At 45.1% G+C, this 21,524-nt stretch overlaps 2 protein-coding genes and 1 pseudogene across 8 annotated transcripts in view; 1 reads left to right on the top strand and 2 right to left on the bottom strand.

Moving 5' to 3' along the window:
- FKBP11 (FKBP prolyl isomerase 11) overlaps positions 1-3,062 on the top strand; it is a 16,450-nt gene extending 13,388 nt beyond the window's left edge. For 2 of the 5 annotated variants that reach the window (XM_012441300.3, XM_064377022.1), the window contains 2 exons: positions 261-331; positions 2,587-3,050. In XM_012441300.3, coding sequence (XP_012296723.1) covers positions 261-331; positions 2,587-2,804 — 289 coding nt within the window. In that variant the 3' untranslated portion in view covers positions 2,805-3,050. Of the gene's footprint in view, positions 1-260; positions 332-2,586 lie in introns of all 5 variants that reach the window. The other 3 variants (XM_012441299.2, XM_012441298.2, XM_064377023.1) reach the window with 3 other exon arrangements.
- CCDC65 (coiled-coil domain containing 65) lies at positions 213-21,524 on the bottom strand. Of its 3 annotated transcripts, XM_012441294.3 has the most exons (9): positions 21,184-21,505; positions 20,543-20,710; positions 7,936-8,105; positions 6,966-7,104; positions 5,624-5,821; positions 5,249-5,467; positions 3,696-3,848; positions 3,362-3,611; positions 214-2,251 (listed from the first exon to the last, which is right to left on the bottom strand). In XM_012441294.3, exons 1-9 carry the CDS (start codon positions 21,313-21,315, stop codon positions 2,190-2,192), a joined length of 1,491 nt encoding a protein of 496 aa, XP_012296717.1. In that variant the 5' UTR covers positions 21,316-21,505; the 3' UTR covers positions 214-2,189. The 3 variants fall into 3 exon arrangements, with proteins under 3 accessions (XP_012296720.1, XP_012296717.1, XP_012296719.1); XM_012441297.3 differs by lacking the exon at positions 5,249-5,467 and having other exon boundaries at positions 213-2,251; positions 21,184-21,506; XM_012441296.2 differs by lacking the exon at positions 214-2,251 and having other exon boundaries at positions 3,206-3,611; positions 21,184-21,524.
- Positions 12,431-20,594, bottom strand: LOC105709435 (actin, cytoplasmic 2-like; annotated as a pseudogene).

The following is a 21,524-nucleotide window of genomic DNA, read 5'->3' as shown; positions in this document are numbered from 1 at the left end:
CCACTGGACAGGTCTAGGTCAGTGGGACCCCTGAGGGCATCCAAAGCCTCTGTGCCTCTTGCACTGTTGCTTTTGTTGGAGGAGTTGAGGTACGTGGGGAGATGGACACCTTTGCTGGCCAGCCTGTTTGGTGTTCAGGTGGAAAAGTTTGTGTTCTGGGTGTGAAGATCCAGGGAGTTTTGCTGGAGGAGCTTCAGCTGGACTGAGGCTACTGGCCCACCCTTCCTGCCTCTGGCTGTGACTGACATTTCTTCCCTCAGAGAGAAGCGAAGGGCAATCATTCCTTCTCACTTGGCCTATGGAAAACGGGGATTTCCACCATCTGTCCCAGGTAATCTGACTAGGTCTCTGTCTCAGGCCATCAAAATACCCAGTCCCTAAGAGCTATAAGGAGCTACATACTTTGAAGCTTGAGAAGGCCCAGACCAAGTTTGTTCAGACTGATAGGAGTGGCTGGGGCCTTCATCTGCAGGGCCACTTCTTTTCCTCCTCCTATCACTTCATATCAACGGGGTCTAAAGACAACCTGATGAGGCCACCTGGTGTGACCTCCAGCAGCCAGTAACTTGTTAGGGAGAGAACTGTTTGGGCCACATGGGTCTGCTGCCTGTGCCACTACCTTTCCCACAACACTGGACTTCTTTCCTGCCCTTTTCCTACAACTCTACGCTGTGTCACCTGTGCAGCCACCCCCCTCCTTCCGTTCAGCCTCCATCAGGGAAGAGATAGTAAAAATAATCAATCACAGTCAAGTAATTCAAAACAAAACAAAAAGCAACATTTTTCTTTTTTTTTTTAAGACGGGGTTTCACCATGTTGGTCAGGCTGGTCTTGAACTCCCAACCTCAAGTAATCCGCCTGCCTTGGCCTCCAAAGTGCTTGGATTACAGGCCTGAGCCACCATGCCTGGCCAACTTTTTTCTTTTTTTTAATTTTTTTTTTTTTTTTTTTTTTGAGACAGAGTCTCACTCTGTCGACAGGCTGGAGTGCAGTGGCGCCATCTCGGCTCATTGCAACCTCTGACTCCCTGGTTCAAGCGATTCTCCTGTCTCTCAGCCTCCCAAGTAGCTGGGATTACAGGCACGTGCCACCATGCCCAGCTAATTTTTCTATTTTAGTAGAGTCGGGGTCTCACCATGTTAGCCTGGATGGTCTCAATCATCTCCTGACCTCATGATCCACCCTGCCTTGGCCTCCCAAAGTGCTGGGATTACAGGCATGAGTCACCTCACCTGGCCACAAAAAGCAACTTTTTAAAGCCAAGTCTTCCCCTTAATTGTAAAAGCCATCATAGGTCACTGCCGATGTTTATTTTTGAACAGTTGAGATGGACAGATTTCCCAAGATGCATATCTATCTTTTGCTTTCAGTTCTAACAAATGTTCTATTAGCTAAAATGTTTTGTACTCCACAGAGTATTGAGATCGTAATTCTTGGCCGGGCGCGGTTTCTCACGCCTGTAATCCCAGCATTTTGGGAGGCTGAGGTATGTGGATCACGCCGGCAAGAGTTTGAGACCAGCCTGGCCAACAGAGTGAAACCCTATCTCTAAAAAAGAAAAAAAAGAGAGATTGTAATCCTTTTTTTTTTTTTGATGTGTGTGATGGATTATAGAGATCGTAATTCTTAACCTAGTTCCAGCTTAGGGGAAGGCCTGGAAGGAGGGTAGAGGGACCAAGGAGAAACTCTTTTATCCAAGCCCTATTATTACCTCCCCATCCCCAGTGCTGCCTATTTGCACCTCATCTGCCAACTCAGTTCTATTCCACCTGCCCCTTTACTTTTTTTTTTTTTTTGAGACGGAGTCCTGCTCCATTGCCGGGCTGAAGTGCAGTGGCGTGATCCTGGCTCATTGCAACTTCTGTTTTCCAGTTTCAAGCAATTCTCCTGCCTCAGCCTCCTGACTAGCTGGGACTACAGGCACGCACCACCATGCCTGGCTAATTTTTTTTTTCGTATTTTTGGTAGAGATGGTGTTTCACCACGTTGGCCAGGATGGTCTCGATCTCTTGACCTTGTGATCCGCCTGCCTCAGCCTCCCAAAGTGCTGGGATTATAGGCGTGAGCCACCGCATCCAGCCCCTTTTACTTCTTAAGCAGCATCCTCATCCTTCTTCCTCTTCACCTCTTATGTTGAAACTCCTGTTTCCTCATAATCACACTGAATGTGCTCATTGGTTGGTTGATTTTTAAAAGTCTAGTTTCAATCCATTTAATTGCAGCCCTGCAAAGATTCTATCCGTGTGGTTTTCTGGAAATAGGATAAGTTAGTAGTTAGTCTGAGTTCTCCCACTTACAAATGGAAAAGAGCCTGTACATTTCATATTCGCAGAAAGTTTTCCTGCATTCAAAGACTTGTCACTGGACCCAAGCCACATGTGTAGTTAGAGTCAACAAGACTATCACCAGACTCTGCTCATAATCCTTCTCTACCCTTGTCTAAGGGAATTCAACCCCACATTTAAATCTTGCCAGCTTCATAGTTGTTGGCTTTGCTGTGGCCTACACTCCCTATTTTCATTCAGATTCAAGCCCTGGACAAAATGCATTGAGAGTCTAACCCTCTCCATCCCTCTGCCTCTCCAGCAGATGCAGTGGTGCAGTATGACGTGGAGCTGATAGCATTGATCCGAGCCAACTACTGGCTAAAGCTGGTGAAGGGCATTTTGCCTCTAGTAGGCATGGCCATGGTGCCAGCCCTCCTGGGCCTCATTGGGTATCACCTATACAGAAAGGCCAACAGACCAAAAGTCTCCAAAAAGAAGCTCAAGGAAGAGAAACGAAACAAGAGCAAAAAGAAATAATAAATAATACATTAAAAAAAACTTCTTTGCATTCTTCATCTGATACTTTCTGAGACTGCCTTTGAAAGTGGGAATGAGGTAAAGGGCTGAGGAAAAAGGCATTCTGAGTTGCATCTTGCCTGGCCTGGGGGTGGTTGTTGTAGGCCCTCTCTTCCTCCCCTTGCTGTCCTAACTGACTTTAAGGACCTGGTCTTCAGTCTTTCCATAGGATCTCTAGGTCCTTAAGGTATGGATTTTGGCTCCCATGGTGCCCTGATTCTGAGGAACGATGCTTAATTGAGCAGTGAGCCTCCTGGTAGTTGCCTAGCTGTTCTCTGTATTCCCTGGGACCACAGTGTTCCTAGTGTCCTCAGAGTGGACTGCTCTGTCCAATATGCAAAAGATAGAAGGAGCTCATAAACTCCATGGAAATTTTTAATAGCAATGTCCCTACATCTCTCTCAAAAAAAAAAAATAGGGATTAAAAATAGATTTTTTTTCCCCCTTAGATCACAGGGTGTGGAAGATCACATGGGCTGCTTCAGTGATATTTTAAGCGGTTGGATGTTGTTTATCACCTGGATGAGCTATAGGTATGGACGAGGGCTGGGGTAAGTTGCTTCGATGGTTGACTATGAAGAGTGGGTTGAGCTGGCTCAGCACTTCGTCACTCACTGAGATGCCATCCAAGTACTGCTTCAGCATCCCCCGCAGCTTCCCATTGATATCTAGCAGCTGGGCTCGTCTGTGTTGGAGGCTCAGTTGCTCCAGTTTCACTTTGTTGTACCTTTTCCAGAAATTCTCCATCCCAATGTAATCCACCATCACCTGGAGTGGAGTTATAGGGAGAAAGTATGCCTGAAGACCCGTTAGCAAATGCTGCCCAATGCCCCACCATCCCCCAGCCTTTACCTTGGCGAGCTCCTCAGTAAGCTCTTCTAAATTATTCTCCTCAATCCCCTCCTGCTCCTTAGGAGTCAATACTGATGAATAAAAAGGCAGCACTTTTTCTTCCTCAGTTTCAAATTTCCTACATATTTCAGCAAGTTTAAGGATCTTTTCACCCTATTTGAAGCAGGAAGAGAGTTTATATTAAGAAGGAGGGTAGAGAGGGAAGCTAGTGGAATTGGTTCCCCTGTTTGAACCTAGGAAAGCTACTCATCCAAGTGGGAGACAACAGCAATAAATACATAGAGCAAATAGAGGTTACCATGCAACACACACTATTCCAAGTATTTTTTTTAATCATTCATTATTAATTTTTCTTTCTTTTTTTTTTTTGGTCTCCCTATGTTGCCCAGGCTGGTTTCAAACTCTTGGGCTCGAGCAGTCCTCCCACCTTGGCCTCCCAAAGTGCTGAGATTACAGGCATGAGCCACCACGCCTGGCCAATTCATTTCCATTTAAAATGTAGACTGAGCACAGTGGTTCATGCCTGTAATCCCAGCACTTTGGGAAGCCGAGGTGGGTGGATCACTGAGGTCAGGAGTTTGAGGCCATCCTAGCCAACATGGTGAAACCATGGCTCCACTAAAAATAAAAAATTAGTTGAGAGTGATAGTGTGCACCTGTAAAACAATCTACTCAGGAGGCTGAGGCAGGAGAATCACTTGAACTCGGGAAGTGGAGGTTGCAGTTAGCCAAGATGACACCACTGCACTCCAGCTGGGGCAAAAGAGTGAGACTTTGTCTCAAAAAAAAAATAATAATAATTAAGTGGGTGTGGTGGCACATGCCTGTAATCCCAGCTACTCGGGAGGCTGAGGCAGGAGAATCGCTTGAACCTGGGAGGCAGAGGTTGCCGTGAGCCGAGATCGCACCATTGCACTCCAGCCTGGGCAACAAGAGCGAAACTCCGTCTCATTTGGGGAAAAAAAAAAATTAATTAATTAATTAAATACAATGTAAGAGGGGGCTTGACACAGTGGCTCATGCCTGCAATTCCAGCATTTTGGAAGGCCAGGGTGGGAGGCCAGGAGTTCGATACTAGCCTGGGCAACATGGTAAAACCCCCTCTACAAAAAATACAAAATTAGCTGTGAGTGGGGGAGGTGAGGTGGGAGGAATGCTTAAGCCCAGGAGGCAGAGGTTGCAGTGAGCCAAGATGGCACCACCAATCCAGTCTGGGAGACAGAGTGAGACCTGTCTCACCAAAAAAAAAAAAAAAAAAAAAAGGAAGGGGCTCAGCAGAGTGGCTCACACCTCTAATCCCAGCACTCTGGCAAGGCAAGAGGACTGCTTGAGGCCAGGAGTTCCTAACCATCCTGGGCAACATAGTGAGACCCCATCTCTAGAAATATATAAATTAATTAAAGAGGGGAGAAAACATGGAATAAAAAAGGTATTCCAAGTGTCCACTCAGGCAGGAAGCAGGAAGAAGCCTCCTCTATCCTTTCCAAATCCCTTTCACCTTGCAGGAGCCAGGTTTCTTGACTTTGTTCTGACTGCCCTCTCCCCTGTGTTACCTTATCAACAATCTTTCTCAGGGCCTTGAGGGTAGCATTACTTTCCAGGGTAAGTTTGACTAAGTTCTTCTGGGATGCTGCTCGGGCCTGAGTCCTTTGGGCCTTAAGTTTTCGCAGTTGTATGAACACCAATTCCTTGTCATTACGAATATACCGGTTCTCATCTTCACTCTCACGGCTATGTATCATGATCTTGCCTTTTGAAATAGTTATGGCATCCTAGAGGAACAGAGTAGATTAGGGGAAACACTTGACCAACTGAGGGTCTTCAGTGAGACAGGTAAAAGGGCTGCTTGGGGACTGAAATCAGAGCATGTCATGTTTTCCCAACCAATGATCAGTGTTCAAGCAGTATTTCCAGGTGGCTACACTAACCTGTAGCTTCTGTATTTTTTTCATCTGTACTTCAATCTCTTTGGAGCTCTTCTCATCCTTCACCTGCAGGGTCTCAAAGGCAACCTTTCGATCCTCTGTGGCATCAGTGTAATTCTTGAATACATCCTGGAACTTTCTCCACAGATCTTCTACTGTGTTCTCCAGTTGCAGTCTTAGAAAGTGCTTCTCTTCTAAATTCTAGGAAGTGACCCCAAAATAGCAAATGTTTGGAATTACCCTATTAGTGCCCTTTCACTTCCACCAGCAACCTCATTCTCTTGAACTGTTTGTAGCATAGTTTAGTACAGAGGTTGTCAATGAAAATGCCTACAAAAGACCAGGCAGCTGATATAAATAAGTTTTGTGGGCTGGGTGGGGCATGTGGTGAACTGGAGAGGAAGTGCTTCATCTGGGAGGAGGAGGGGCAGTCACTGAGCTCTATGTGAGCCTTGCCATTTGGAAATGTGGCCCAGTGTTGCCAGATCTTTAAATTTTTCAAGGGAAGTTGAAAATTTAGATGTTTTTGTGAAATCTCCAATTTTTAAGTGTAGGATGCTTATTCAAAAAATTTTATGAAACACTGTGGGGTAAATAAAAACAAAGACCCCCCAATACCCAAACCTAGGTCTGGCTAATGGACCTCCAGGACAGTGGAAAGGACTTTGGGTCAAGGGGCAGGAGACCTAGATTCTCCTTCTGGTTCTACCACAAACCAGCAGCATGACTTTGGCAGGTCATTTTACTTATCTTGACCTTACTTTCTTCATCTGCAAATCACAGGGGTGAAGCCAGATGATCTCCTTGGTGCTTTTTAGCTCTAAAATGCATTCCCTTACCATTTTAGAATGGTTTTCTCTCCTAACCAATTTTCACAAACTTACAAAAAGCAGTAGGGATACCTACAGTGGGAATAGATGATTTACTGACTGTGTTGGCTAAAGGTGCCTCTTCTACCTCTAGTAGCCTTGAGCATTTTTTATTCTTTCTTTTTTTTTGAGACAGGGTCTCGCTCTGTCACCGAGGCTGGAGAGCAGTGTTGCTATCACAGTTCACTGCAGCCTCAATCTTCTGGGCTCAAGCAGTCCTCCTACCTCAGTCTCCCAAGTAGCTGGGACCACAGGCACACACCACCATGCCTGGCTATTTTCTTTTTTCTTTTTTGGTAGAGATGGGGTCTCCCTATGTTGCCCAGGCTGGTCTTGAACTCCCAGTCTCAAGTGATCCTCCTGCCCCAACCTCCCAAGGTGCTGGGATTACAGGTGTGAGGCCACTGTGCCCAGCCTCCTTGAGCATTTTTCTGTCACCTCCTCCCAGTTCTTGCCCATCTGCTCTCCCTCTGTACCATGTTTTTGAGATCATTCCACATGCTCTGGAACTCCAGCTTGCTTTCATACTCAGAATCCAAATAGTTCTGCTCCATGGCCATGAAGATATCTTGTAGGTAGCGAATCTCTTTCTCATGTTGGTCTATAATCGTCTTCCTGTAAGAGACAAGATACTGTCCCTGCTCTAAGGGATACAGGATATGGACCAATAATGACAATTCAAAGCAGTATGTAATAAATCTATGTAAATGGTACAAACTCTTAGGTACTGATGGAGAACAGAGAGGGAAGGCTCTATTCTTTTCAGGGCTAGAAAGAATAAGGCTATTTTATTTTGATTTCTGAATGGATAATACATTCATGTGATACAAAAAAGTACAAAAGGTTACAGTGAGAAGTTTCCTTCCCATCCCTGTTCCCTGTCAAATGGGTAGGATTTTGATAGTTGAAAGTGGGTAGTTGGTAAAAGGAATTTGAGGAGTTAAATTTAAAAAGAAGAAAAAAAGAGGTTATTAAAAAAAAGTAAAGCAATAAATTAGCCAGGCATGGTGGTATGCACTTATAGTCCCAGCTACTGGGGAGGCTGAGGCAGAATCGCTTAAACCCGGGAGGCAGAGGTTGCAGTGAGCTGAGATCGCACCACTGCACTCCAGCCTAGATGACAGAGCGAGACTCCATCTCGAAAAAACAAAACAAACCAAAAAAATAAAACAATAAAGAAAAAAATAGTGAAAGAAAAAGAAAAAAGAAGAAAGTGGGTGGTGAAGGCACACAAACAGGGGCCTGAGGTGGGTAAAGGGAAGCTAGGGCTGCAAGCTTAAGCTGGAGTTTGTTTAAAAGGAACCAAGATATTCTCTGCTGGGGGTCCTGTGATAATCAACATGGGATGCTCCAAGATACTAGTCACTTGCTTACAGGCACCTCCTTGACACAGACTCTGGGCACTCCCCTGGATTCAATTCCCCATCTTCTCTTAGGCCCCCATACCTTTCTGTCTCAAACTCCTTGGTTAGGGCTTCCAGCTCCATGTTGTAACTTTCCTCCAGGAGACTGAGCCGGCGCCTCTGCAGGGCCAAGAGTTGGTCAACATTATGCAAGTGGCTGTGCAGGGCACGGGCGTACTGCTCCTCGGCTTCAGACAGGTCTTTAGCTAAAGACTAGGTCAGAAAGAGAGAGTTATCATTCCAGCTGAATGGCATCTGTGTGAGAAAATAAAATTGTATTCAGCTGGCAGTTTTTCCTTAGTTCCTAATGCCAATTCTTTGGCTTTAGGAGTGCTGGCTGTCCTCCTCACTCTTGTGTAAAGCAAGAGTGATGGCAAGGACTGGGCAAGGTGGCTCATGTCTGTAATCCCAATACTTTGGGAAGCCAAGGTGGGAGGATCACTTGAGCCTGGAAGCTCAAGACTAGCCTGGGCAAGATAGTGAGACCCCCATCTCTACAACAACAACAACAACAAAAAAAAAAACCATAAAAATTAGCCAGGCTATAGTCCCAGCTACTCACAAGACCTGGGCAGGAGGATTGCTTGAGCCCAGGAGTTCAAGGTTGCAGTGAGCTGTGATCATACCACTGCACTCCAGCCTGGGTGACAGAACAAGACCCTGTCTCAAAAAAAAAAAAAAAAAAAAGGTTGGGGGGACTGGCCTGTAATCCCAGCACTTTGGGAGGCCGAGGCAGGCAGATCACAAGGTCAGGAGTTCAAGACCAGCCTCACCAACATGGTAAAACCCCGTCTCTACTAAAAATACAGAAATTAGCCAGGTGTGGTGGTGCGTGCCTATAATCTAGCTACTCAGGAGGCTGAGGCAGGAGAATCACTTGAACCTAGGAGGCAGAGGTTGCAGTGAGCTGGGATCGTGCCACTGCACTCCAGCCTGTGTGACAGAGTGAGAATCCGTCTCAACAACAACAACAAAAAAGTGATAGCAAGGAACCCCCCGAAGCCAGCCAGTGTCCTGTGGACAACTAACATTTACAGTGATGGAGCTACCACTGAAAGACTGAAAGGAATCAGGGATTCTTGGAGAAATGGGTCTGATGCAGAATATAAGTTGAACCTGGGCATCTTTTTTTTTTTTTGAGATGGAGTCTCACTCTGTCACCAGCCTAGAGTGCAATGGTGCAATCCCAGCTCACTGTAACCTCCACCTCCTGGGTTCAAGCGATTCTCCTGCCTCAGCCTCCTGAGTAGCTGAGACTCCAGGTGTATGCCACCATGCCCAGCTAATTTTTTGTATTTTTAGTAGAGACGGGGTTTCATCATGTTGGTCGGGATGGTCTCAATTTATTGACCTCATGATCTGCCTGCCTCAGCCTCCCAAAGTGCTGGGATTACAGGCATGAGCCACCATACCAGGCTGAACCTGGGGTTTCTTATCATACAAGATAGCAAAGAAACTATCACAGACCAAAAGGGGGCTGGGCACAGTGGCTCACGCCTGTAATCCCAGCATTTTGGGAGGCTGAGGCAGGCGGATCACGAGGTCAGGAGTTCAAGACTAGCCTGGCCAACATAGTGAAACCCCGTTTCTACTAAAAACACAAAAATTAGCTGGGTGTTATGGTGAACCGAGATCATGCCACTGCTCTCCAGCCTGGGCAACAGAGTGAGACTGTCTCAAAAACAAACAAACAAAAGGTCATGCCAGAAGGACCCAGGAACCAACATGAAGTGACTCACTGAGGCAGATTTTCCAAAGGAAAAGCACAGCAATATCTCCTATCCTACAATTCTCTGCTATGTGACCTTGCCACTCCCCTATCAAAAAATGGTGTCTCTTCTTCCAGCTCCTTGAATTTGGGCAGACCCTATTACTACATGAGTTAATAGAATATGGTGGAAGTGACACTATACCAGTCCCAGGCATAACCTTTGGCTGGCCTGCCAGTTTCTGCTTCCCACCCCTTAGAATGCTTATTCTTAGGATGGTCCCTCCAGGATCCTAACAGTCATGCTGTGAGAAGCCAAATGCACATAAATTTTTTTTTTTTTTTTTGAGATGGAGTCTTATTCTGTCACCCAGGCTGGAGTGCAGTGGCGAGATCTCAGCTCACTGCAACCTCTGCTTCCCGGGTTCAGGAGATTCTCCTGCTTCAGCCTCCCAGAGTAGATTACAGGTGTGCACCACCACATCTGGCTAATTTCTGTATTTTTTAGTAGAGATGGAGTTTCACCATGTTGATCAGGCTGGTCCCGAACTCCTGACCTCATGATCCGCCCGCCTCAGCCTCCCAAAGTGTTGGGATTACAGGCGTGAGCCACCACACCCAGCCCAAAATTTTTTTTTAAATCAGTTATCACTGGATGATGCCAGACAACCAGTTTTTAAAAACTGGTAAATAATCAAGAAAGAGGAAGAATCAAGCTTTTATCTTGCCTTTCCTATATAAACTGTAGCTCTGAGTAATTGAATAGAAAATGAGAGGACATATCTCTTTTCAGAAATACTCAAGCTAATGAACAAAAAATGAATGATACTATTAGAAAATCAGGCATGGTACAGTGGCTCACACCTGTAATTCCAGATCTTTGGGAGGCCGAGGCAGGAGGATCATTTGAAGCCAGGGTTTGAGGCTAAGAGTTTGAGACTAACCTGGGCAACAGAGTAAGGCCCTCATCTCTATTTCTTTTTTTTTTTCCCTTACTGGATCATGCATCCAGACTCCATCTCTGTTTTTTTGTCTTCTTCTTCTTTTTTTTTTTTTTTTTTTTAAGGTGTGCACTTTATTCAACTGGTCTCAAGTCAGTGCACAGGTAAGCCCTGGCTGCCTCCACCCACTCCCAGGGAGACCAAAAGCCTGCATACATCTCAAGTTGAGGGACAAAAAAAGGGGTAGCCACAGAGGCTAAAATCTTTCCAAATAAAACAAAATACTAAGGGCAGCCAGGGAGAAAATACTAAGGGCAGCCAGGGAGAAAGGTCAGGTTACCCACAAAGGGAAGCCTATCAGACTTAGCAGATCTCTCAGCAGAAACTCTACAAGCCAGAAGAGTGGGGGGCCAATATTCAACATCCTTAAAGAAAAGAACTTTCAACCCAGAATTTCATATCCAGCCAAACTAAGCTTCACAAGCGAAGGAAAAATAAAATCTTTTGCGAACAAGCAAGTACTTAGAGATTTCACCACCACCAGGCCTGCTTTACAAGAGCTTCTGAAAGAAGCACTACACATATAAAGGAACAACCAGTATCAGCCTTTCCAAAAATATATCAAAAAGTAAAGAGCATTAACATAATGAAGAATTTACATCAACTAATGGGCAAAACAGCCAGCTAGCATCAAATGGCAGTATTAAACTCACATATATTATTATTAATCCTAAATTTAAATCGACTACATCCCCCAATCAAAAGATACAGACAGACAAACTGGATAAAAAGCCAAGACCCATTGGTATGCTGCATCCAGATCTATCTCACATGCAACGATACACAAAGACTCAAAACAAAGGGATGGAGGTAGATTTACCAACCAAACGGAGAGCAAAAATAAATAAAAAGCAGGAGTTGCAATTCTCACCTCTGATAAAATAGACTTTAAAGCAACAAAGATCAAAAGAGGCAAAGAAAGACATTACATAATGGTAAAAGGATCAATGCAACAAGAAAAGCTAATGATCCTAAATATATACGCACCCAATACAGGAGCACCCAGATACATAAGAAAAGTTCTTAATGACTTATAAAGAGACTTAGCCTCCCACACAATAATAGTGGGAGACTGTAACATCACATTGTCAATATTAGACTGATCAATGAGACAGAAAATTAACAAGGACATCCAGGACTTGAACTCAGACCCGGAACAAGTAAACTTAATAAACATTTATAGAACTCTCCACTTCAAATACACAAAACATACATTCTTATCAGTATCACATCACACCTATTCCAAAAGTGACTACATAATTGGAAGTAAATCACTCCTCAGTAATTGCATAGCATTTCATAGGTTTAAATGAAATATTGGTTGGCTGCTTGTTTGTTATTTTCTTCCCTTATTCCCTCCTGTCTCCATTGTTAAGCACAATTATTGGTATAAAAGAGGTTTTCAATTCCCATTTTTAGACTGCATTCTAGCCTGGGCAATAAAGCAATACTCCCGTTCTCTCTCCCTCTTTCTCTTCCTTTTTCTTCCTCTCCTTCATTCTTTTTTTTTTCTTTTTTCCTTTCTAAAAAAAAAAAAATCAATTAAAAAAACAAAACCAAAAAAAAAAAGAAACACACAATGTCCTGGAGGTTCCAACCAGGGAAATTAGGCTAAAAAAAATGAAGTAAAAGACATCCAGATGGTAAAGGAAGGTACAAAGCTTCTCTACTCACAGATGATATGATCCTCAATGTTAAAAACAAACAAAAACCCAAGTAATTCACACAAAACAACACACCTGCCACACACATTTGAATTAATAAATGATTTCAGCTAGAATGTAGAATAAAAGATTATCATAAAAATCCATTGTATTTCTATACATGAGCCATGAACAAAATAGAAATAAAATTAAGGGAACAAGTTTATTTTTTAAAGCATAAAATAATAAAATGCTTAGCAATAAATATAACAAAAGAAGTGCAAGACTATACAATAAAGTCTATAAAACATTATTAAAAGAAATTAAAGAACACCTAAATAAATTGAAAGATACTCCAGTTTCGTAAATGGAAAAAGTATAATATTTTTAAAAGAGTAATATATTCAAAATTATTCAACAAATCTCCACTTTCACTGTCAAAATAGCAGCTGCCTTTTTGGCAGAAATTGATAAGATATTCGTGAAATTCATATGAACATATAAGGCACTGTTATTAGCCAAATCAATAACAATAAGAACAAAATTGAATAACTCGCACATCATGACTCCAATACTTACCATAAAACTATATTAATCAAGACAGTGAGAGTGTGGTAATAGTATAAATATAGACATAAAAATAAACAAATAAATAAATAAAACAAAATAAAAAAGTGTTAAGGCAAAATTTAAAAAAATTTCATTACATAATTTACAACAAAAGCAATGCTGTTACCTCCCCTGTGTGGACTCGGGAGAGGACTGGGCCATTCTCCTTAGAGAGAAGTGGGGTGACTTTTGGGAGGGCAAGGGACTTCCTGTAACAATGCATCTCACGATATTTGGAATGACTTAAAAAAAACAACGTACACAATCAAGTCCTCGGCCACATTGTAGAACTTTGGGGGATGCTCGCTCCAACCGACTGCTGTCACCTTCACCGTTCCAGTTTTTAAATCCTGAGTCAAGCCAAAAACAAAAACAAAACAAAAAAACAAATAAAGCCATGCCAATCTCATCGTTTTCTGCGCAAGTTAGGTTTTGTCAAGAAAGGGTGTAACGCGACTAAGTCACAGTCCGCCTAGAAGCATTTGCGGTGGACGACGGAGGGGCCGGACTTGTCGTACTCCTGCTTGCTGATCCACATCTGCTGGAAGGTGGACAGCGCGGCCAGGATAGAGCCACCGATCCACATGGAGTACTTGTGCTCGGGAGGAGCAATGATCTTGATCTTCATCGTGCTGGGTGCCAGGGCGGTGATCTCCTTTTGCATCCTATCAGCGATGCCAGGGTACATGGTGGTACTGCCAGACAGCACTGTGTTGGCATACAGGTCTTTGCGGATGTCCACGTCACATTTCATGATGGCGTTAAAGGTAGTTTCGTGGATGCCACAAGATTCTATGCCCAGGAAAGAAGGGTGGAAGAGCGCCTCAGGGCAGCGGAACCGCTTGTTGCCGATGGTGATGACCTGACCATCAGGCAGCTCATAGCTCTTCTCCAGGGAGGAGCTGGAGGCCGCCGTGGCCATCTCCTGCTCCAAGTCCAGGGCGACATAGCACAGCTTCTCCTGATGTCACGCATGATTTCCCACTCAGCCGTGGTGGTGAAGCTGTAGCCGCTCTCGGTGAGGATCTTCGTGAGGTAGTCAGTCAGGTCCCAGACAGCCAGGTCCAGATGCAGGATGGTGTAGGGGAGGGCATACCCCTCATAGATGGGCACAGTGTGGGTGACCCCATCACCAGAGTCCATCACGATGCCAGTGGTACGGGCAGAGGCGTACAAGGAAGGCATGGCCTGGATGGCCACATACATGGCTGGGGTGTTGAAGGTCTCAAACATGATCTGGGTCATCTTCTCACGGTTGGCCTTGGGGTTCAGGGGGGCCTCAGTAAGCAGCATGGGGTGCTCCTCAGGAACCACACACAGCTCGTTGTAGAAAGTGTGGTGCCAGATCTTCTCCATGTCGTCCCAGTTGGTGACAATGCAGTGCTCGATGGGGTACTTCAGGGTCAGGACGCCTCTCTTGCTCTGGGCCTCGTTACCCACGTAGGAGTCCTTTTGACCCATGCCCACCATCACACCCTGGTGCCTGGGGCACCCCACGATGGACGGGAAGACGGCCTAGGGAGCATCGTCATCTGCGAAGCTGGCCTCGCACATGCCAGAGCCGTTGTCGACAAGTGCAGTGATATCATCATCCATGGTGAGCTGGCAGCAGGTGTGGACGGGCGACAGAACGGCAAGGGCGAGGCTCTGTGCTCGAGGGGTGGACTCGGTCTCAGTGGTCTGTCTTCTTCTTCTTTTTTTCTTTTTTTTAAGGGGGGAGGGGAGGGGAAGGGAGGGGATGGGCTTTTTTGTCTTTTGAGTCAAGGTCTTGCTCTGTCACCCAGGCTGAGGTCAAATGGCATGATCACAGCTCACTGCAGCCTCAACCTCCCTGGCTCAATTGATCTTCCACCTCAGCCTCCCAAATAGTTGGGACTATAGGGACACACCACCATGCCCAGCTAATTTTCAAGTTTTTTTGTAGGGGTTTCACCATGTTGCCCAGCCTGGTCTCAACCTCCTGGGCTCAAACGATCTGCCAGCCTCAGCCTCCCAAAGTGTTGGGATTACAAGCATGAACCACTCACTGTGCCTGGTCCCATCTCTACTTCTAAAATAAAATGTAAACATTTTAAAAATAAGCATTTTTGCATCTCCCAATGATTTAATGGATCAACAGCTGCTAACATCACAAAAAGAGAGGCTAGACAATATGTGCCTCTTGATAGAATACAGTATCTCTAAGCATCTAAATCCAATTACCAAAACACAGGAAATACAGAGGACAAAGTAATGTGTTAAACTACAATACAGTACTATGCAGTTGTAAAATAAGAAGCTCTTTATGGGAAAATATGGAACAATCTCATATATGTATACATGAGCATGATCTCAGCTCACTGCAACCTCTGCCTCTCACGCTCAGGTGATCCTCCTACCTCAGCCTTCCCAATAGCTGGGACGATAGGCACATGCCACCACACCTGTCTAATTTTTGGATTCTTAGTAGAGACAGGGTTTTACTATGTTGCCCAGGCCAGTCTCCAGCTCCTAGGCTCAAGCGATCTGCCTGCCTTGGCCTCCCAAAGTGCTGGGATTTCAGGCATGAGCCACCGTGCTCAGCCTCCAAGATATATTAAGTGAGAAAAGCAAGGGGGCAGAATAGTATATAATATAATCATTTACGTAAAAAAAGAAAAAAGGTTTCCTTATGAAACTAGAATTATTGGAAGAACACTGGGTACCTGGAAGGCACTGGTGGGAAGGAACTTTTCTCTATATAACCTTTTTTGCTTTTGAATTTTGAATAACGTGCATATATTACCTTCAAAAAAGTGAAACAAGAGTAAACAGAGGCTGGGTGTGGTGGCTCACGCCTATAATTCAAGCACTTTGGAGGCCAAGGCAGGCGGATCACCTGAGGTCGGGAGTTCAAGACCAGCCCAACCAACATGGTGAAACCCCGTCTTAAAAAAAAAAAAAAAAAAAAAAAAAAGATTAAACAGAAAAGCATTTACAGAATTGTCCACCTGATCCAGGCACCTTGAGTCTGCTCACTGTAAACTACCATGACCTCTACACAGAGACAGCTTTTACCTTATATGTTTACAATGAAAAAAGGATCCTATGAAATAGGTTCTGATAATGGAAGACCCTTCACTCACTGAACAAATTATTATAATTTTTTGAGACGGAGTCACTCCGTTGCCCAGGCTGTGGGGTGATCTTGGCTCACTGCAACCTCTGCCTCCCGGATTCAAACAATTCTTCTGCCTCAGTCTCCTGAGTAGCACATGCCACCACACCAGGCTAATTTTTGTATTTTTAGTAGAGATGGGGTTTCACCATATTGGCCAAGCTGATCTAAAACTCCTGACCTTGTGATCCACCCTTCTCAGCCCCCCAAAGTGCTAGGATTATCGGCTTCAGCCACTGCACCCGGCCAACAAATGTTTACCTAACCCCTGCTATGTACCAGCACTGTGCTGGCTGTTGAGGACTCAGAGATGAAAAGATATGCCCACTGCTCCCAAAGGAGCTTACAGTCTAGTAGGAAGAGTTACATAAATAGAAAACTACCACGTAACATGGAAATTGCTATAAACTTGATGATTTATTGAGTGACAATGAGATATAAAGGACTGAGTGCCTGCATCTGACTAAACACTGGGAAAGGCTTCACCAAAGAGATGTCATCTGTATCAACTCTTGAAAGGAGGAATGAAAGTTTTCCCGGATGGTTGGGTGCGTGGCTCACTCCTGCAATCCCAACACTGGGAGGCTGAGGCAGGCAGATCACCGGAGATCAGGAGTTAGAGACCAACCTGGCCAACATGGCGAAACCCCATCTCTACTAAAAATACAAAAATTAGCTGGCATGGTGGCATGCCTCTAGTTCCAGCTATTCAGGAGGCTGAGGCAGGAGGATCACTTGAACCTGGGAGGTGGAGGTTGCAGTGAGCGGAGATCACACCACTGCACTCCACCCTGGGCAACAGAGTGAGACTCTGTCTCAAAAAAAAGGACTGGGTGCAGTGGCTCACGGCTGTAATCCAGCACTTTTGGAAGGCTGAGGTGGGCAAATCACTTGAGGTCAGGAGTTCAAGACCAGCCTGGCCAACATGGTGAAACCCCATCTCTACTAAAAATACAAAAATTAGCCATGCATATTGGTGCATGCCTGTAATCCCAGCTACTCAGGAGGCTGAGGCAGGGGAATCTCTTGAACCCAAGAGGCATAGGTCACAGCGAGCCGAGATTGCACCACTGCACTCCAGCCTGGGAGACAGAGTGAGACTCCATCTCAAAAACATAAATAAAAATAATAAAAAAGAAAGTTTGCCAGGACAACTGGAGAAGAAATGGAGATGAGAATTCCAGATACAGAGAATAGGATGTGCAAAGGCACAAGTAAGAAACAAGACTGGCTGTATGAAAAGTACAGGTAGGAACCAGATCTTGAAGGGCTTTGATGTTCTTACTATGGAGTTTGGATTTTTTCCTGTAGATAGAGGAACCACTAAGTATTAAAGCAGTAGAGTAACAGGATTAGATTTCTGCTTTAGAAAGATAATCCTGGTACTCACACCTATAATCCCAGCACTGGGAGGCTGAGGTGGGCAGATCACCTGAAACCAGGAGTTTGAGACCAGCCTGGCCAACATGGCGAGACCCCATCTCTACTAAAAACGCAGAAATCAGCCAGACTCAGTGACAGACTCCTGTAATCCCAGCTACTCAGGAGGCTGAGGCAGGAGAATTGCTTGAACCCAGGAGGCGGAGGTTGCGGTGAGCCAAGATCGCGCCATTGCACTCCAGCCTGGGTAACAAGAACGAAACTCCGTCTCAAAAAAAAAAAAAAAAAAAAATCATACCTTGGTGATGACCTTGACCAGTGTGATACACATAACTCCTACAACCTTAGCGTTCCAATAATGGAGCACTAGGCAATGACCACTGCTGTTCTCATCAAGTGTTTGCTAACTTCCAGTAGGTGTCTGAAAAAGCCTCTTAAAAATCTATAAGGCATAGGCCATGCATGGTGGCTGACACCTGTAATCCCCACTTTGGGAGGCTGGGGCAGGTGGATCACCTGAGGTCAGGAATTCCAGACCAGCCTGGCCAACATAGTGAAACCCTGTCTCCACTAAAAATACAAAAATTAGGTCGGCAATGCCAAGGCGCTTCTGCATCTGTGAGCTGAGCATTCTTGAGGTCATCTGAACCTTCTGACTGAGAAAAGATGGTCAACGTTTTGAAAGGAGTGCTTATAGAATGTGATCCTGCCATGAAGCAGTTTCTTCTGTATTTGGATGAGTCCAATGCCCCGGGGAAGAAGTTCATCATTCAAGACATTGATGACACTCACATCATTGTAAGAGCAGAATTGGTTAATGTCCTCCAGGAGCAAGTGGGTAAATTAATGGACCAAAAATGCTTGATTTTCAGCCTTGAGGGAAAAAAAAATGGACCAAAAATGCTTTTTTCCTTACCCAGAAATGAAAATACTTAATATGGGCAATTTAGGAATTATAAGCAGCAAATGTGAAAGACTTGCCGCTCAATACCTTAGGTGACTGATTAGACATAGAGGTTGTTTTAGGAGCATGCCACAGGAAAGACCAAGGGATTGTTTGTTCAGGAAAAAAACCCTGAACTGATTGTGTTATACTATAGAATTTAAAAAAGAATTCTATTTCTATTTAATTTTAACAAAAATTAGCTGGGCTTGGTGGAGCACATCTGTAATCCCAGCTACTCAGGAGGCTGAGGCAGGAGAATCACTTGAACCTGGGAGGCAGAGATGGGAGTAAGCCGAGATTGCACCACTGCACGCCAGCCTGGGTGACAAGAGTAAAACTCCTTCTTGTGGCTGGGTGAGGTGGCTCGCGCCTGTAATCCCAGCACTTTGGGAGGCCAAGGCGGGCAGATCACCTGGGGTCGGGAGTTCAAGACAAGTCTGACCAACATGAAGAAACCCCATCTCTACTAAAAATACAAAATTAGCTCAGTGTGGTGGCACATGCCTGTAATTTCAGCTACTCGGGAGGCTGAGGCAGGAGAATTGCTTGAACCCAGGAGGTGGAGGTTGCGGTGAGCCAAGATCATGCCACTGCACTCCAGCCTGGGCAACAAGATCAAAACTCCATCTCAAAAAGAAAAAAAAAAGAAACTCCACCTCGAAAAAAAAAATCCATAAGGTATAATTGGTGGGGTTTGGACTTCTAATGAATGATGGTTATTGCAAATTTGAGGACTTTTTTTTTTTTTGAGATGGAGTCTTGTTCTGTCACCCAGGAGTCTTGCTCTGTCACCCAGGAGTCTTGTTCTGTCACCCAGGAGTCTTGCTCTGTCACCCAGGCTGGAGTGCAGTGGTGCAATGTCAGCTCACTGCAACCTCTGCCTCCTGGGTTCAAGTGATTTTCCTGCCTCAGCCTCCCGAGTAGCTGGGACTACAGGCATGTGCCACCATGCCTGACTAATTTTTGAATTTTTAGTAGAGATGGGGTTTCATCTTGTTGGCCAGGATGATCTCGATCTCTTGACCTCGTGATCTGCCTGCTTCAGCCTCCTAAACTACTGGGATTACAGGCGTGGGCCACCGCGTCTGGCCTTAGGACTCTTAATATATATTTCTTGAAGCTGCCCAGGGTCTGCTGAACTTTTTCCCCCAGGGTTTAGGCTGTGAAAGAGAAATGTATGTTTTCTACAGTGGGAATACTATATTGGCAATGTACATTTTGCTGTTACTGTGGGCTTTGTTTTGTTTAAAATGGAAAATACTCTGGTTAGGCACAGTGGCTTACACATGTAATCCCAGCACTTGGGGAAGCTGAGGCAGGTGGATCACAAGGTCAGGAGATCAAGACCATCCTGGCTAGCACAGTGAAACCCCATCTCTACTAAAAATACAGAAATTAGTTGGATGTGGTGGTGCACACCTGTAGTCCCAGCTACTTGAGATGCGGAGGCAGGAGAATCACTTGAACCTGGGAGGCGGAGGTTGCAGTGAGCTAAGATTGCGCCACTGCACTCCAGCCTGGCAACAGAGTGAGACTCCATCTCAAAATAAATAAATAAATAAATAAATAAATAAATAAAATGAAATGTAAAAGACTAAGGAGAAGGCCGCAAATGGAAGCAGAATGTAAAAGAAGATAGGGTACAGAAAATCCCTTAGAAGAAAAGATAGGATGGAATCAAGAACTCAAGAACTGCCCAAGAGCAAAAGGATGGCTGATTGAATTGCTTAGAAATCCAGAACTGCTCTTACCCATAGAGATCTCAATATTACCCAGGGCCACTGAAGTTTAATCGAGGTCAAACAATTTGGTTGAATGGAGCACTAGAATGGAAGTCAAGAAACACATGCTGGAGTCCTGGCTCTCTCACTGGCTAGCTGTGTGACCTTGGGCAAGTCAATTCCCCCTGGAACTGAGCCTTCTGACATTGAAATGAAGCGTGGGACTCATTTCAAGTCACTGGGTGATGTACAACTCTACTATTGGATAGTACTGGTTTCAGGCAGTAGATGACCAAGGAGAGTGGCTCCTCTAAGGGAGGGAGAGGGATGAAAGACAGCCCAATATTCTATTTTTTATTTCTGTGAAAACTGTTATTACCAATAGCCTGGCTTTCCCACAGCCTGTGTCTTGTGAGGGGTTTAAGATGGATTACTTAATTCACTAGGCTCATTCTATTAAGAGGTCAGGAAGCCATACTCAAGGTTTCCTTGGAAATAGTGCCTACCTTGATGACATTGTCCTTGCAGTCCACCACTCGTTCAAATGTTTGGCTGAGGATCTCAATGTCCTTCAGAAGCTCTCTGGTCTTGACTTCCCGAAGGACGGTTCTCCACTGTGTGTTAATCTTATTAAGGTTCAGAGCACTGTTGTGTTCCTCCTTGGCCAGCTTGTCCTGTGTGAAGGAATAAATATACCTCCAGGAAGTCAGGGCCTTTCAATACAACAAACAAGATCACTCTTAATTTGTCAGATGACACCTTACCCTTTTTCCATGGGAACGGCTTGATGGAATTTAGGGAGGGCAAGGGTAAATTTCCTTCAGGGTGGGAGCATCAGAGTAGAATGTTGTTTGTAATGACCTATCTCCAAGGAGAGTATCAGCCTTCGAGACAGCTGGGACAGCTGACAGGACCTACTGTCCTAGTTCTGGGATTCAACAGAGACTGCCAAGCTGTATGCTACGCACCCCCTCCATGCTTTGCAGAGAACACCCCCGCCTCCCAAACAATGTTGCCTGAAATCTAAGTATATCTGGGTCTCAGGATTTCCGGAGGTGAGGTCGGGATGAAATGAGGTTTCCTCAGTGACAGGGCCAGCACAAGGGGAGGATGGGATTGGGCAGGACATAAAGCAAAAGGCCATTACCTTCAAGAACTGGCTGAGGAGCCTCTCCTTCTTTTTGGCCATTTCCTCCTCTGCCAGCAACTTCTGCTGAAACAGAAGCAGCTGCTCCTCATCGGACAGGGGCGTCTTGGCCTTTTTTTCTTTCTTAGGCATAGCGGGGCAGGTGATTGGATCCGGGAAAGAAGCCTCGGCCTGCCTCGGCCCGCGTTACAGAGCGTAGAAGAAAAATGTCCCTAGAAAAGGGCCTTCCAGAACTGCCCCTGGTTGTGGGAGGTTGTGGGACCAGACATTTCAGCCCTCGAACAAGAAAGAGAGGGCCCGGCTATCTATGAGGCTGCGCGCTCCAGCGGAAAGAGGCGTCT

This window comes from Aotus nancymaae, unplaced genomic scaffold (assembly GCF_030222135.1).
Source record: "Aotus nancymaae isolate 86718 unplaced genomic scaffold, 86718_ANA_hifiasm-v0.15.2.pri h1tg000016l, whole genome shotgun sequence".
Lineage (NCBI taxonomy): Eukaryota > Metazoa > Chordata > Mammalia > Primates > Aotidae > Aotus > Aotus nancymaae.
Note: the sequence above shows the minus strand (reverse complement) of the source record. Positions and strands in the feature narration are given on the sequence as shown.

Excerpts from the sequence above, each read along its gene's own strand:
- CCDC65 (XM_012441294.3), bottom strand. The coding sequence starts at position 21,315 with ATGCCTAAGAAAGAAAAAAAGGCCAAGACGCCCCTGTCCGATGAGGAG. Across the intron at positions 5,468-5,623 it reads AAAAAATACAGAAGCTACAG|GATGCCATAACTATTTCAAA; the intron begins GTTAGTGTAGCC and ends CTGTTCCTCTAG. Across the intron at positions 3,612-3,695 it reads TTACTGAGGAGCTCGCCAAG|GTGATGGTGGATTACATTGG; the intron begins GTAAAGGCTGGG and ends ACTCCACTCCAG.